The sequence below is a fragment of the Abrus precatorius genome, unplaced genomic scaffold (assembly GCF_003935025.1).
Source record: "Abrus precatorius isolate BTA unplaced genomic scaffold, Abrus_2018 Scaffold6, whole genome shotgun sequence".
NCBI lineage: Eukaryota > Viridiplantae > Streptophyta > Magnoliopsida > Fabales > Fabaceae > Abrus > Abrus precatorius.
Window position 1 is genome coordinate 19,834,144 of NW_020874406.1, and position 14,459 is coordinate 19,848,602.

Below are 14,459 nucleotides of genomic sequence, written 5' to 3' on the forward strand. Positions count from 1 at the left end.
AGAGCAAAACTTTAGTGTCTATTTTATTTAATTTAATAGAATTGTACCTAAGTTAAAAAAAAAGCATAATTTTTAATAAAAAATTATATTATTTATTTTTTAAGTAAAACTAATGTCTTCCAAACATTGGTAGGTTACACTCTTAGTTATATAGTTGTATAAATCCCTTTAATCCTAATAATTGGATAAATAAAAGAACAGATTTTTCTAAGTAAGAAGAAAAGGCACGCAAACAAAAGAAGAAAATTGAAGAACCGTTGGAACTTGGAAGTACACAGAAAGATGAACAAATTATGTAGGCCCAACCCAACACCGCGGCAGTATCTACGTGTTATTTGTGGCATATATTAATCCTTAATCCAATTTCCAAACTTACAAACTCCGTATCCACAAAAAATACCAGAAATAACCGCCAATATTTATAAATACAAATCATAGTTTATATTACGGTTGTAAATTAAATAAATAATAATAAAAAGGTTGTGGTCTAAAATGGAAGGAGATAGTAGGTGAAGTTCTGAAGCTTTTTCTCACACAAACCAAAGCTAAACTGAATTGGCATGGCCACTGTTGCAACTATAGGAATTGGAGTGGGAGTGACAAAACTCCAACAAACCCACAAGCCCAAGCACAGGTCCTTGTTCCTAGGCCAGAGGCTTAGGATTAGACCCTCTCAATGCATTGCAAGATTCAGTGTCTCAAACCCCAAAGTGTTTCAAGTTTTAGCATCAGGGGGTGAATGGATTGAAGCAGTTCACAACCTTTTTCTTGGTGTTGGGGTGGGACTTCCATGTACTGTGATGGAGTGTGGAGATATAATCTATAGGAGCACACTTCCCAAGTCCAATGGCTTAACACTCACTGTTCCTGGGATGGTTCTGGCTTTAGGGACTCTCTCTTACCTCTGGGCCACACCTGGTGTGGCACCTGGTTTCTTTGACATGTTTGTTCTTGCTTTTGTTGAAAGGTTGTTCAGACCCACTTACAAAAAGGTCTGTGAATTCAAGTTCAGTTTTTTATGAAATATTGTTTGTGGGTGTTGAGTTTTGTATTTGTTACTGAGATTGGTTTATGGTGGCAGGATGATTTTGTTCTTGGGAAGAAGATGGGGGAGGGATCATTTGGAGTGGTTTATAGAGTGTCACAGGCCAACAAGCCCTCTTCTAAGGTATTATTATTGTTATATGTTCTATTTGGAAGCTCCGGAAATATTTTAAGTTTTTCACTTGTTTATTATTTTGGACTTACTGATTCTTGTTTGCATTTTTTCTCTACTACTTTACATGAATATCAGTTGATTCCAAGATACCCTAGTGTCTGATAAAAAAAATTATTTTTGTTGGCTGGGATATTTGAGTTGAAAGTTGAAACCTCTATAGGACAGACACTAGTAATATAAAAAATTCGATGTGTTTTTAAACTTTCAGAAAAGACATGTTAGGATGTGATATAAAATATCAAAATAATAATGTTTCTTAGTACTTTTTTATGAGACTCATTGTGAATAAACAAATCTTGATTATCAATTTAAATATTTTGTCATATTGTGCATATTTAATTTCTTTTGTCATGCGGTGCCCTATAATTTGGACATAAGTCTTGTTGGAGTGTCCTTGTCCATGCTGTGTCTGTGTTGGTGTTATTTTTGTTTATAAATTTTGGTTATCTGTATTGTTTTCACTTTTGATTGCTCATGGTTTGAGGAAACAAAATGAGGAACCCACATGTTGATATGGCATATGTGCTTAAGAGATTTCATTGTCTTAGACCTCTTGAATTATATAGTTATAACTTATTTTTCTGTTTGGTTGTCACTGGAAGGAAGGTGACTTAGTCTTGAAGAAGGCGACCGAATATGGGGCTGTAGAAATTTGGATGAACGAGCGCGTACGAAGAGCTTGTGCAAACAGCTGTGCAGATTTTGTTTATGGTTTTCTTGAGGTGTTTCTCTATAAAAAATTTTACTGCCTAACAAATTTTCGTTATCACTAATCAAAGACATTCTCATCACAACGTTTAATATTTTAGTGTCAGTCATGTCTTGACAAATACAGAAGTTCTCACATACTGTTTGCAGAGCTCTACAAAGAAAGCTGCTGAATACTGGCTTATATGGCGATATGAAGGGGATTCCACCCTAGCTGACTTGTTGCAGAATAGAGAGTTTCCATATAATGTTGGTAGTCTATTTAATCAGAATGCTTGTACTTGACAAATTGTCAATTTTGTTAGTATTTTGGCCTTAATTTCCAATGAATTTACATCAGTTGTCCAACATTTAAGAAAAGAGAGTATGACCCAATTAGGATTAGCTTCTAGCATATAGGAGCTTTTCAATTGTAAATTTTTTTCTAAGGTAAGAACGCCTAGCTCTATTAAGTTTGTATGTACTTATGGAAAAGTTAGACGAGGGAACTTTTAAAAAAGTTGAGGTACATAAGATGACTTTAACTCATGCGAGAAGTTTGATTTATCTTACTTCCTTGATTCATTTTATTTTGGTTGCTCGTAAGTGCTTGTTGAGAGATCTATTCAAAATGATTCTCTATCCTCTTTCCTCTTGCATGAATTTTAGGGGTGACGGTGTATAATATATTAATTCATGAGGATAATACGTTTCGTATTCTTTATCTATTCGTCAGTACATGTTTCTGTAGCACTTTGTTTGTTCTTAAATTCTATTTGAATTTTATGCTCTCATAGTAAATCATGATTGCTAAAACTCTCCATATGATGGTGCCACAAATTTCAGGTTGAAACATTGCTTTTGGGTGAAGCCCAAGCCTTGCCCAAGGGATTAGAAAGAGAGAATAGAATCATTCAAACGATCATGAGGCAGATCTTGTTTGCATTGGATGGTCTTCACTCAACTGGTATTGTGCATAGGGATATTAAGCCACAGAACATTATTTTTTCTGAAGGTATAATGAGTCTAAAATTTTCATAACGTTGTTCATCCCTAATCCAAGTTAAGCTCTCATTTCTGATAAACCTTGGGGAATCAGAGTCTCGTACATTCAAAATCATTGATCTTGGAGCTGCAACTGACCTGAGAGTTGGCATCAACTACATTCCAAAGGAATTTCTTTTGGATCCAAGGTATCTTCTTCGACATTAGTAACACAAGTAGCCAACTGATCGAACTTAATCCCCGTGCTGGAATCTGTTTCATGTGCATGATTGATTCAGTTGTCCCTTGAAGTGGATGCATAAGATACTAATCTTTGGTTTTGTCTAAATTTGACATATATACGATGTTTTAAAAAAAATTAAAGTCAAAGCATATTTGATTCGAATTGCTACCAATTTGTTCTTTTGCATTCTGGTCTGGTACCCTTTGAGGTGCAAATCAAAGTTGGAGCATTATATGTCACTGGAACAAGAGTCAATGTGATCACAGACAAAAGCATTTTCATGTATTATGCTTAAAGCAAAATTTAGGGAGATGAGCATTGAAATTTGGGAAATATTATGTACAACCCAAATTGAATGTTTCCCATGTAATCTTATTGATGAAAATTTATATCTAAATTGCTTTCAGAGAAAATATATTCGCCTAGTATGTGAACCAGTACACCATAAAAATGGCTTTGGCTACAATAGGATGTTTCTTTTGTTATAACTTGTCAGATCTTATTAAACTGCTTTATGTTACTATGTTACCTCTTTCATTGATGACTACTATCACTGCAATATTGTATATGTTCAAATTGATAACCTAAATTGTCTTTCTAAAAGAAGAACATTAAAGCAGCTTTTCTAGTTGTCATCATTGGGTTCCTTGAATACATTAAGATAGAAGATTTGTGTTGTACATATTCTCATTAAATCCATGTCTTCATTAGACACGCGATATTCATCTGTAGTGTGTACATTCCTTCCATTTCAGATATGCTGCACCAGAGCAATATATCATGAGTACGCAAACTCCATCAGCACCCTCAGTTCCTGTGGCAACTGCACTTTCCCCAGTCTTGTGGCGGGTTAAATATTTCTGATGAACCATACATGGTCAATTAGTTTTCTTTATCATGTAATGATGTTGTATTTTGCTGCTTATGATGGTTTTCTTGTTTCAAACAGTTGAATTCACCTGACAGATTCGATATCTATAGTGCTGGTTTAATCTTTCTCCAAATGGTGAGTATCTCTAATAATGATGAAACTGACAATTAACTTCTGTTCCCATTATTGCAATTAATCAGTAATTATCAGCAATCAATTTCATTTGAATACTACATGTATTAACTATATAAACCACTTCCATGACAATGAAGGGTACTTTTTAGTATTTTTGAAGTTAAAATGAGTTTGGCTGTGCAATTGCATTTTGTTGGATTTTTGCGTTGATCTACTAAGAATCGTTTTTGTCATTGTAGACGAATATTTCATAATTCTGGACCAGAGTTTGATGATGACACATTTAAAAATTGGCAAAGGGTGATCCAGTCAATTATATGATCAAACTGGTATTTTAAGATGCTTACAGTTTATGCGATTATTTTTTAGGCATTTCCAGGTTTACGCACTGATAATAGCCTCATACAATTCAACCGTCAATTGAAGAGGTGTGACTATGACTTAGTTGCTTGGAGAAAAAATGTAGAACCGCGATGCGGCCCTGAAATTAGGAGGGGCTTTGAATTGTTGGATTTAGATGGTGGAATAGGATGGGAACTTCTGACATCAATGGTAAGGTACAAAGCAAGGCAAAGGCTGAGTGCTAAAGCAGCATTAGCTCATCCTTACTTTGACAGAGAAGGCTTGTTGGCATTGTCTTTCATGCAAAACCTGAGGTTGCAGCTCTTACGAGCCACTCAGCAGGATTATGGAGAAGCTGCCAAGTGGATTACTCAGCTAATGGCAAAATCAGGAACACAGAAGGATGGTGGATTCACTGAAGCTCAGCTTCAGGAACTGAGGGTATGTATTTTAATTCTACAATCACATTTTATAAACATTTGGGTTTTCTCATGTTAGTAAGTAATTACAAGAGAGAAAGATACAAAAACAAAACTAATGGACCCTGCACAAATAATGGTGAGTCCTACTATAATTGTTTGGACAGAAGTTGGATGTAGTACTTTAAGTGCTTTTTATAGTATTCTCTAATTAAAATTATAGTTTCACCTCAGAAATCAATATAAAAAAGGACAACACTGATTTTCAAGATGAAACTCTAATTTTGATTGAAGAACAACACCAAAAACACCTGAGCTACTGCATGATCCTTGCTGTTTGCTGCCACTATAATTGTATTAGATTTAGGGTGTGTTTGGATACATAGTTTAATTAAATGCTTATTCAATAAGATCTTTTTAAATAATGATTTATGTAAGAAATTTAACAATAAAACTTATTGAGTTAAGCTGAAAAGAACTTATTTTGATAAGTTATACTAAAACACTTATTTGAAATAAGCTAAAAAAAACTTATGAAAGTCATAAATTATATTTTTGAGTTGTCCATTAACTTTTCCAAATGCGTCCTTAATGATACTAGAAATTTTTTTCATTTTATTACCTATATGAAACAAATTTACTCTTCATTTTGGTCCTTGCGTGAAAAAGTCTCTTATGTTTTTGGTTCTTACCCCTGAAAACATTTTTTTTTTTATTTAGTTTATGTAGGTAAAATACTCTTAACACTATTATAATGTCAACAAACAGCACGGTCTAATTTGTATAAGTATTTTCATGGTTAAAAATATACAACTTTTTTCATGTAGGGACTTATATTTTTAATTTAACCTTGTTTTTATGTCTTCCTCGCATAACTCGGCCCTCATTTGTTTTTTATGTTGGAGGTTCCAAATACCTTTTATCATCTTATATCATTCCTTTTCATGATGCAGGAAATTGAACCTAAAAAGAAGGCTAGTGCACAGAGAAATGCTCTAGCTTCAGCTCTTAAACTTCAGAGGAAAATTATAAGAACCTTAAATGAGAGTATGGATGAGCTCACCAGACGCAGGAAAAGGCTTTGGTGGAGCAGATGGATCCCAAGAGAGGAATGAAAATTGTAAATACTTAATACCATTTTTCTTTTCAAAATTTTTGTCTATAATTTGTATATCAAAGTTAAATATCACCTTCATCAGATGTGATAATGTCCAATATGAAAGGAAAAAAGAAAAGAACAAACTAACTGGAATTTTATATTGCTTGCCATAAACTAACTGGAATCTGATGGATGCATACCTGGAATCTTTTGACTGCACGTGCAACCACATTTATCCAATATATTTTCAAAATGTATTATTGAATGACCAGAAATCGTGATAAAAACATATTATAGCCCTTTCCTTAACGTTCCTTCTAGCCAGCTGTGCTTCCAGGATAAATCAAACTTCATTGTTACCCTTGGATTTTAGAGTTTAGAGCATTAAAACACAATGTAACTTCTCATTGTTAACCTACCCTATTTTTTATTGTTTGGTTGAAAAAGGAAAAAAGGTTCAACTTTTCAATGGATGACCGTTATACTTGATGATGTGATCCTACTTTGATTCTGTTCTGCAGCAGAGGACAGAAAAGAAAGGGGAGTGGGGGGTGGACTTTTCATGAATGACTAATGGGCCTTTTCTTTTGCTTGGTTACAATCTATGAAATTTTTCCTCATATAAAATGGTAATTGGTATGTGTTGTAATTCACACTCTTAATTTACACTCCCCCAAAATTCTCATTCTTAGTAAGACATTGAATAAGTTTCTAATACAATTAAGTAGCACCTAAACTATTTCTGAATTGCGTAGTTAAGGTTATCTCGTCTATCTTAGCCGGGAGTAAACCATTTATTCATTATCCATGGATGAAAAAACAATTGAACCTTGATAAAACAAGTTCTAATGTCTATATTCTTATTGTACTTGTGGGTAAAATTTTTGCTACTGCAACACCACAATTTCATTCTGCTTATAAGAGTACTCGTTAATTAGTAATTAGCTATGACTCGAAATCCAGAAAAGCGTATTCATTATTATTTAGCCATATGGTAGCCTGAAGCACTGGAAATAGAGTCGTCAGGCCTGTCTGTCAATTCTATATAACCAGCTAAAATCATGTGCATTTTGATAAAACAATAAAATTAAGTACTTATATAAGCTCTTATTACATTAAGTTTTGTAGCATAATTTTGATCATAGAACTTATTAAAATAAGTTTAAAATGTTTAGTTTGATAAGTGATACTCAAAGGTTTATTAAATTAAGTTAAAAAAAATTAAAAAGTCAAACAATTTTCGTATGTTCTTCGAAACGTCCCAGTAAACTCATAATGTGCTAGTATTGCGTTGGTACATAAGCAAAGCTGTACCTATTAACTAATAATCCCATAATGTATGGTGTAATGTTGCACACAGTAGAAGCTTCCTGTCAAGAAAAACTCAATACCATTAGTGGTATGTTGGTAAGAGAATACAACTGGAACAGCCAAATCTAGTGCTCACATCCCAGTAACCCCTCATTCTTACACATGGCGTATCTTTAAAACTCAAACACTAGAATATATCATCAATTAATTATCCAAAAGGTTATTTAACATGTCGTCCTTTGGATACGAGACATGGACAAGACACTTACTCATCCTATCTGGTGAGCTGAAATTTGAATTTTTAATGTAGAAAAGTAAGGACAACAGGGTTTAAACTTCATTCTACATGGCCATAAAAGCTTTGATACAAAGTCATGAACCTAGTACATCTTTGGAAAGTTCATAAAATCGCATTAAATTACATTTTAATGTGAAAACTATAGCTTAATGTGTATTTAGATATATGTGTAATTAAAAATGTTAAAAAAATTGTATATATGAATTCAACACACAAGTTATAGCAAGTAACACGAAAGTAAATGGGAATTTATGACCATGTAAACATAAAATCAAACACATACAAAAAATTAATCTAAGTTTGACCGAATTTGACACCAATTCAAGCACAATATTATTATATCTAATAATCATATAAGTTAAAATATTAACCGTTGCGCTAGAATAATTGTTACTCAATCAAAATTAAGTTTTTCTTTTTAAAAGTGTTATTTATATACTTTCATTAGGATATCTAATGCACTCTTAAGGTGATTTTTCATAAATATATTTATTCAATTATTAATTTCTTAAATAGCATCTTAAGAAACCTGATAATAAAACCTTAAATAAAATGATGGCTATGTGAATAATTTCAAAGCTAGCTCTGCATGGCCATATGGGTTGAAGGACATGTGGTAAGGCTGTTCCTTAATAAACAAGCATCAACAACGGGAATGGAAGAGGGGATGTGGCTTAAAGAATGAAAGTCTAGTTAACTAACAATTAGATTAATACTATATGTTGATTATAATGCAGGCAATGGTATTGTGAATCACAAGAACTTCACGTGCAACTCTGATTTCCTTGTTTAGTACAACCGACCCCTTTTTTTAAGTTTCAAGATATACAAAACCTGAAAGGTAGATTTCAAGATATACCGTGCTTGGACCACTTTGATCACAGTGCATTTCAGACATTAGTTTTACCACTGTTGTCTTATCTATAATGTACTAGTAGTTAAGTTCCCACTGTTTCAGTTTATCTCACGCTTTCAATTAACAAATATATATGCACTAATGGCTTAAATGCATCACACGAGTAGGATTTTAAAATGTTATATTTACATGAGGATTAAATAAGAATACTTTAAGGTCATTATTCATTCGTTATAATAGTAACTCCCGTTAAGGATTATAACTCTAACTAATACACACATTGCTTTTGATTTTTCTTTTTCTAGTACCATTTAAGCTGAATGATATTCTAAAGTTTAACTAGCAATGTTGTTTTATAATTAGATTTTTTTTTATCAGCCAAACAGAAATTAATTGAAAAGCGAGTACAAGTGATACTCAACCCTTACAAAAAGAGTAAATATACAAGTCCAAAAAACATATATTTGGACTTATGCTGAAAAAAATTGGACTGGTTATTTTGAAAATATACCTAAACTTTCTTTGGAAGTGGACACTCAAAAGATAATGAAAAATTAGATATGAAGGTTTAGGTGAAAGACATGTCCATTCAAGTAATATTTTTAAAGATACTTGGGTAACATCCTCTCCAAAACTATCTTAAAAGCATAATTGAATTTATAAATTTTTTATTAAGTGGACAATATTCTTTTTGTCAAAAAAAGCGTTTTAAAATATAAGCATATAGATTTAGGCAATTTTTTAATGATTTCTCCTAAAACTTGCTATAGATTTTGTTTTACCTTCATTTAATGAGCTGTTATCCATCTGATTTTGGTAGACCTTTTCTAACAAGCAAAAAATTAATGAAAACACTTTAGCTATAATTATTTTTCACAATTATCTCATCATAATATATTCGGACTTTCAAAATTTTATCTGATAGATTATGTTGTTTAAAAAAAGTAATATCAAATATAGGACTTCATTTCAATACTCCATTCCATCCCCTTTGTTTCTCTCTCTCTATTCCACACACAAGAAGCAGCATAAAAAAAAAAGCAACAAAAAATCACTGACAAGCGCCTAATTCGATATTAAGTGCCTAAAACTGCATGAAGACAGGTTGGCATCCTAAGTGACTTGGGGAGAGCACGAGGCAGAGCAAGTAGTGCTCTTCTTTGCCTTTAACTAAGTGTACTTAATTAGTAATAATTTAATTAATCACTTAGCTAAGTTTTGATTTCTTTAGCATAAAAATTTGTGTGCCTTCTTATTCTAATGCCCCCATGTTATGGAATCTTAGTCAAAAGCTTGAAACTTACGTCCTCAGGCTCAGCTACTTTTTCTCGTGCCCCCTATGTGATGTTGTAGGGGAAAAAAAAACAAGTCTTTTCTCTTTTGATCCATTACATTTTCAAAGTGCTTTCAGGCTTATGCAAAGTCACTTTGGCTTATTTTATTTCCTTTTTGAGGCAAGGGATGCTAAACCATAATTAATTTGGATTTCTTTCTTTCTTTTTATAGTAGTTTGCATTTTCTTTTAAAGGAAAAAAGACAGTGTAAAAGAGAAAGAAAACTTTGGACCATCATCATGTGTAAGAATTTTATAACTCAGCCTAAATTCATGCAAAAATTTCATTGTTGCTCCCACATTCTTGCTGTCTCCTCCAAAACTGTCAGAATCATGTCACATTTTTAGTTGGTTTTGATATCAATTTTGCAGCTTTTGCCTGCTAATTTTAAAGTAATCTCAACAAAATCTCCAAGCACAATTCTTCAAATTCAATATTCACCCCATAATCAACCTCTTGTAGTTCCAAAGAATTTAAATAATGCATATAATTAAAATATTGAGAACGGCATAATTTGCATATGACTTCCATCAGTCAAAAGGTTCAATAGATTTAGATCAAGGTAGCACCTGCATTGCATCAAAAGAGTGAAAACATTCAAGCTATCAATGATAGAGTGGAGTTTTAACACTGCAGCTGCAAGTGCACAACTTATAAAATTTGGCTGAATATCATTGCACCCTCCTTTCCACAAGTCAAGGAAATTCAAGTTTTCCTTATTATGGAGTTAGGCTCATCAAATTGGGTTTCTTGTTTCTTGAGTGATCAACCACCTAATATGTGCATAATTTCTGGACTTTGTACCATTGGATAAACATAATTTTGTTTTAACTAAGGAAATGCAAACTTTGATGCTGATAGCTGGGCCCCCTACCTTACTCATACGTGCTTTTTCTATTAGAGTCAAGGTAGTGATAAGAGTCCATTATGACCTTAAAACTTTCTAATGGTTATTTCTGTTATGAATTCTTATGTAGGATTCAACTAACCCAACCCCCTATCCACCAGTCATTTCCCTGATTATGTGGATCCAACCAAAGCTAAGCAGAAAAAAACAAAACAAGAAGCATTATAAAAATCAAAAGATAATGCTCATGTCCTCGTGAACAACCAGACAAGTTATCTACCATGCACAAATTGAGGGCTGGTTGTAAATTACGAAATACTCCCTCTAATCCGTTTTATAATATACAACTACTACTATTTTTTTCAATTATAAGGAACAAAGACTCATTTTAGATGCATTAGTTGTCAAATTATTTTTATACTTTTATTTTTAGTGAGATTTGTATCAAAGAAACACTCAGCTATTAATATAAGTAAACATATATAATCATTTAACATATAAATTTATAATTTATTTCTTATAAAAAAATCAGACCAAATATACAAGTATGCCACCTTATTTTTGTAATGGGAGACCCATTATGCTGGTGGGTAGTGCCTACACGTAGGAATATAGAATGAGACATGGTAAGGCAAGAAAGAGAAGCCTGGTTCAATTGCTTGTTTTGTTTTATCAATTCCCCCCTTATTGAGGTATGGATTCCCAAGTGGTGAGGTGGGGTCCAATTGGTGTCTGTCTGGTGGGTTTGTAGGCACTGCACACCCTTTCATGCCCCATCGCTGGCTCTTTACTAGACCAAGATGTGTTAGGACCACACCCTGAAACCTCTTTAAGAACCCATCTCACACCAATTCTAAACCAAGTTACACACACACAAGTTCAAAGCTTTAAGATTTAAGCTTAAGCTTAATAGAGAGAGGGGAAAAGAAGAAAAAGAAAACAACCCCATTTCCATTGCTAAGAGGCTTTGAGCAAAGGAAAGAGTTCATTGAAGCAATGAAGATGGATGGTGCTAGTGCTACCATGGCTGGCTCAAAGAGAAGGCTATCATCAAACCGAGGACTTGGAGGAGTCCTTAGAGAGCAAAGGGCAAGGCTATACATAATAAGAAGATGTGTTGTCATGCTCCTTTGTTGGCATGACTAGTGTTTCAAGAACTAAGTCCAAGCATGGTTTCTATGGAAATGGAAGAATGGTTCTTTCTATGTTTCATTTTACCTTGTTTCTTTCTTCTCCCTCCTTTTACTTTCTTTTTTTCTTTCTTTCTCCCTCTGATTCATGGTGGAGTGTAAATAGAGACTGCGAGATATCATGGGAGAGAGTATAACAAGTTTTGTATGGGTTGCTGGCCTTAATGGCTTGGCTATATGTATATCGGAATAGCATGGATTATAATGATAACTATATCAACAAATGACATATCCAAAGTCCCATCTTACTCTTTGTTCTTTGAACTTGTTAACTTAGAATAGCCATTACATTATGTTCATGTCTTCCAAATCACTTCAACATCTGGTACTGCTTATCATCTTTTCTTCCCTTCCCCACATCTTCCTCTTTGTTTTTCTTTGTATGAGGATCATGGGCTAAATAAAGACACTCGCGTCAGATATATGCATATTTGATTGAGTCACTTTGTTTATACATTGTGCATTTCAAGAATCTAGAACAAAGTTATATATTAGCAATACAAATGCTCTTGATCACCTTAAAGATAACTAGTGGTGATTAATTTGAAGACTGATTTATAAGTCCAGGGCCACCCAAACACCTTCCATACCGGAATCTTTTATGAATCTTCTGGGTTTAGTATGAATTTCATAAATGGAAATTTTGTTTAGCTATATTACTAAGATGTGTCTATTGCTACTTAAGTATTTATTTTTACTCTCATTTAAATAACTTTTGTTTAAAATACCGTTTTTTTTTTCTCTCTTATAACTATATTAACAATGAAGACATTTTACATAAAAATTTCTTAAATAGAACTGACAACACATAAAAATAGTTATAGACATTCTCATATCATTACAGTGCAAGTGTTATCAAGCACATAACTTTCAAAGGATGCAAGCATAATGAGTCTTTAACATTTTGAGTTTTCCTAGACTGCTTGGAAGATTCCAAAGAAACATGAGTAAGCTTTTGAATTCATCCACAATAAAAATAAAAAGAAAAAAGAATAGTGTTCGAATTACCTGTGTTTTTTTACCATACAGTTTTACAGAATTGCATCAAGTTGTATACTTGAATACATTTTATTTTTCAAAGCAATTTGTCTGCCAACTTGTCCCTAGTCCTAACTTAAGTACTAAATTTTTAAATAACACTATACATGAACAGAAGTTTTGGTTTATGAAATAACCTGGAAAAAATGACGACATTCAATTCTGGTAAAAGTAAAGTTTTGTATCTTTTCACTTGTGCTAAAATAAGAGGATTAAAATATAAGTATGCATAATTTTAGAGAGAAATATGAAATAATGGCAAAAGGTGTTAGAAAATTATGTATGTTCATTCATCATTTCAAGTGAAGATTTTGTTGAGACTTCAATGTGGAAACTGCTAGTCTTTGACATTATAGTTTAGAAATTCCACTTGCTTTTTCTTCCTTCACTAAAAAGTGCCATATCCGTAAAGTGCTTGCAGCCTAAACCCAAAGTGCTTAAAATAGTGGTTCTTTGTGGGCACCCTACTACTAATAACAGTCTAAACATGTTTTGAACTACACTGAGAATGCAAACTACAAAGTAAACTATAAGATTACCATAAGACAGCTCAATAAGAAAGGAATATTAAATAACCAAAAGCTATAAAAAGAAAATGCACACAATATGATAATAATTAATTAACATTTAAGCCTACAATGATATAAACATTGAACCCATATTCCTACCCATATAAAGTATTTACTCTTAGTTATATATGAACTTGTTTAGGTAAATTATCCTACTTATTACAAGTATTTTTTGCAAGTATCCATTTTGATTATATTCGTTGTTGTCTCTAATAAAAACGAAAATAACTATATTTTTAAATATAAATTTATTTAAATATGCACATAATTAATTACCCTAAAATTTCATGATCAGCTTTATCATATGTATACCAACACTTTATATGAATTCAAAAGTGCCGGTTTGTCTTTTTTTTTTTTTTCTCTCTCTCTTATTTTAATGCAAATTATTCAAAACGTTAAGGCAACTCATGTAAGTCGATATCGTAATTTTTTTTAAAAATAATAATAAGAGACAATTCGTTGCAACCTAATAATTTTGCCAAAGTAACAATAATAGATAGATGGGATTTTAACATGGTATATATAAAGAATCACTAACCCTTTTCTCATGTTTGCAAAGCTTGTTTTTTTTTTTTTTAAGTTTTTATAAATATGATTAAATTTGATTTTAGTTTCTTTATTAATTTTGATTCTCATAAATTTTAAAATTTGTAAAAATATTTCTTGCCACTTACCAATGACGTAAAATGCATTTATAAATACTACATTAATGATAATTTTATAGTGATAGGTGACATGTCATATTTATAAGCATGTCACATCAATAATAAATAATGACAAAAATTATTTTAAAATTTTAAAATTTTAATATTTATTAGAACCAAAAAATTTAAAAGATTTAAATTAAATTAAACCATATTTATAACAATTAAGGGATTAATTAAGAGCAAATTTTTGAAGGAAAAGAAAAGGGAAAAACATTTTTATTTTAAAATTATAAAAAATGTATTATTTAATAAGTTTAGATTAATATATTATTGTATACCTCAATTTTAAAAAATAAATTAAGTTTA

General features: G+C 32.1%; 2 protein-coding genes across 3 annotated transcripts; both read left to right on the top strand.

Annotated features, from left to right (window-relative positions):
- Positions 1-454: 454 nt before the first annotated feature.
- On the top strand, positions 455-6,384 carry LOC113869951 (serine/threonine-protein kinase STN7, chloroplastic). 2 transcript variants are annotated; one of them, XM_027506507.1, is made up of 10 exons: positions 455-992; positions 1,082-1,168; positions 1,822-1,941; positions 2,078-2,176; positions 2,753-2,921; positions 3,006-3,099; positions 3,890-3,983; positions 4,084-4,140; positions 4,510-4,923; positions 5,855-6,378. In XM_027506507.1, the coding sequence occupies exons 1-10, from the start codon at positions 561-563 to the stop codon at positions 6,014-6,016; spliced, it is 1,728 nt and encodes a 575-aa protein (XP_027362308.1). In that variant the 5' UTR covers positions 455-560; the 3' UTR covers positions 6,017-6,378. The 2 variants fall into 2 exon arrangements, with proteins under 2 accessions (XP_027362308.1, XP_027362309.1); XM_027506508.1 differs by having other exon boundaries at positions 470-992; positions 2,753-2,873; positions 5,855-6,384.
- Positions 6,385-11,642: 5,258 nt separating this feature from the next.
- On the top strand, positions 11,643-11,792 carry LOC113869890. The gene has a single exon (XM_027506406.1). The coding sequence runs from the start codon at positions 11,643-11,645 to the stop codon at positions 11,790-11,792; it is 150 nt and encodes a 49-aa protein (XP_027362207.1).
- The last annotated feature ends 2,667 nt before the right edge of the window (positions 11,793-14,459 follow it).

What these genes read in the sequence shown, in the direction of transcription:
- LOC113869890 (XM_027506406.1), top strand. Translation starts at nt 11,643, where the DNA reads ATGAAGATGGATGGTGCTAGTGCTACCATGGCTGGCTCAAAGAGAAGG.
- LOC113869951 (XM_027506507.1), top strand. Translation starts at nt 561, where the DNA reads ATGGCCACTGTTGCAACTATAGGAATTGGAGTGGGAGTGACAAAACTC. An exon ending in ATAGAGAGTTTCCATATAAT is followed by an intron (nt 2,177 to 2,752) that starts GTTGGTAGTCTA and finishes CACAAATTTCAG; the next exon opens with GTTGAAACATTGCTTTTGGG. An exon ending in TTTCCCCAGTCTTGTGGCGG is followed by an intron (nt 3,984 to 4,083) that starts GTTAAATATTTC and finishes TGTTTCAAACAG; the next exon opens with TTGAATTCACCTGACAGATT.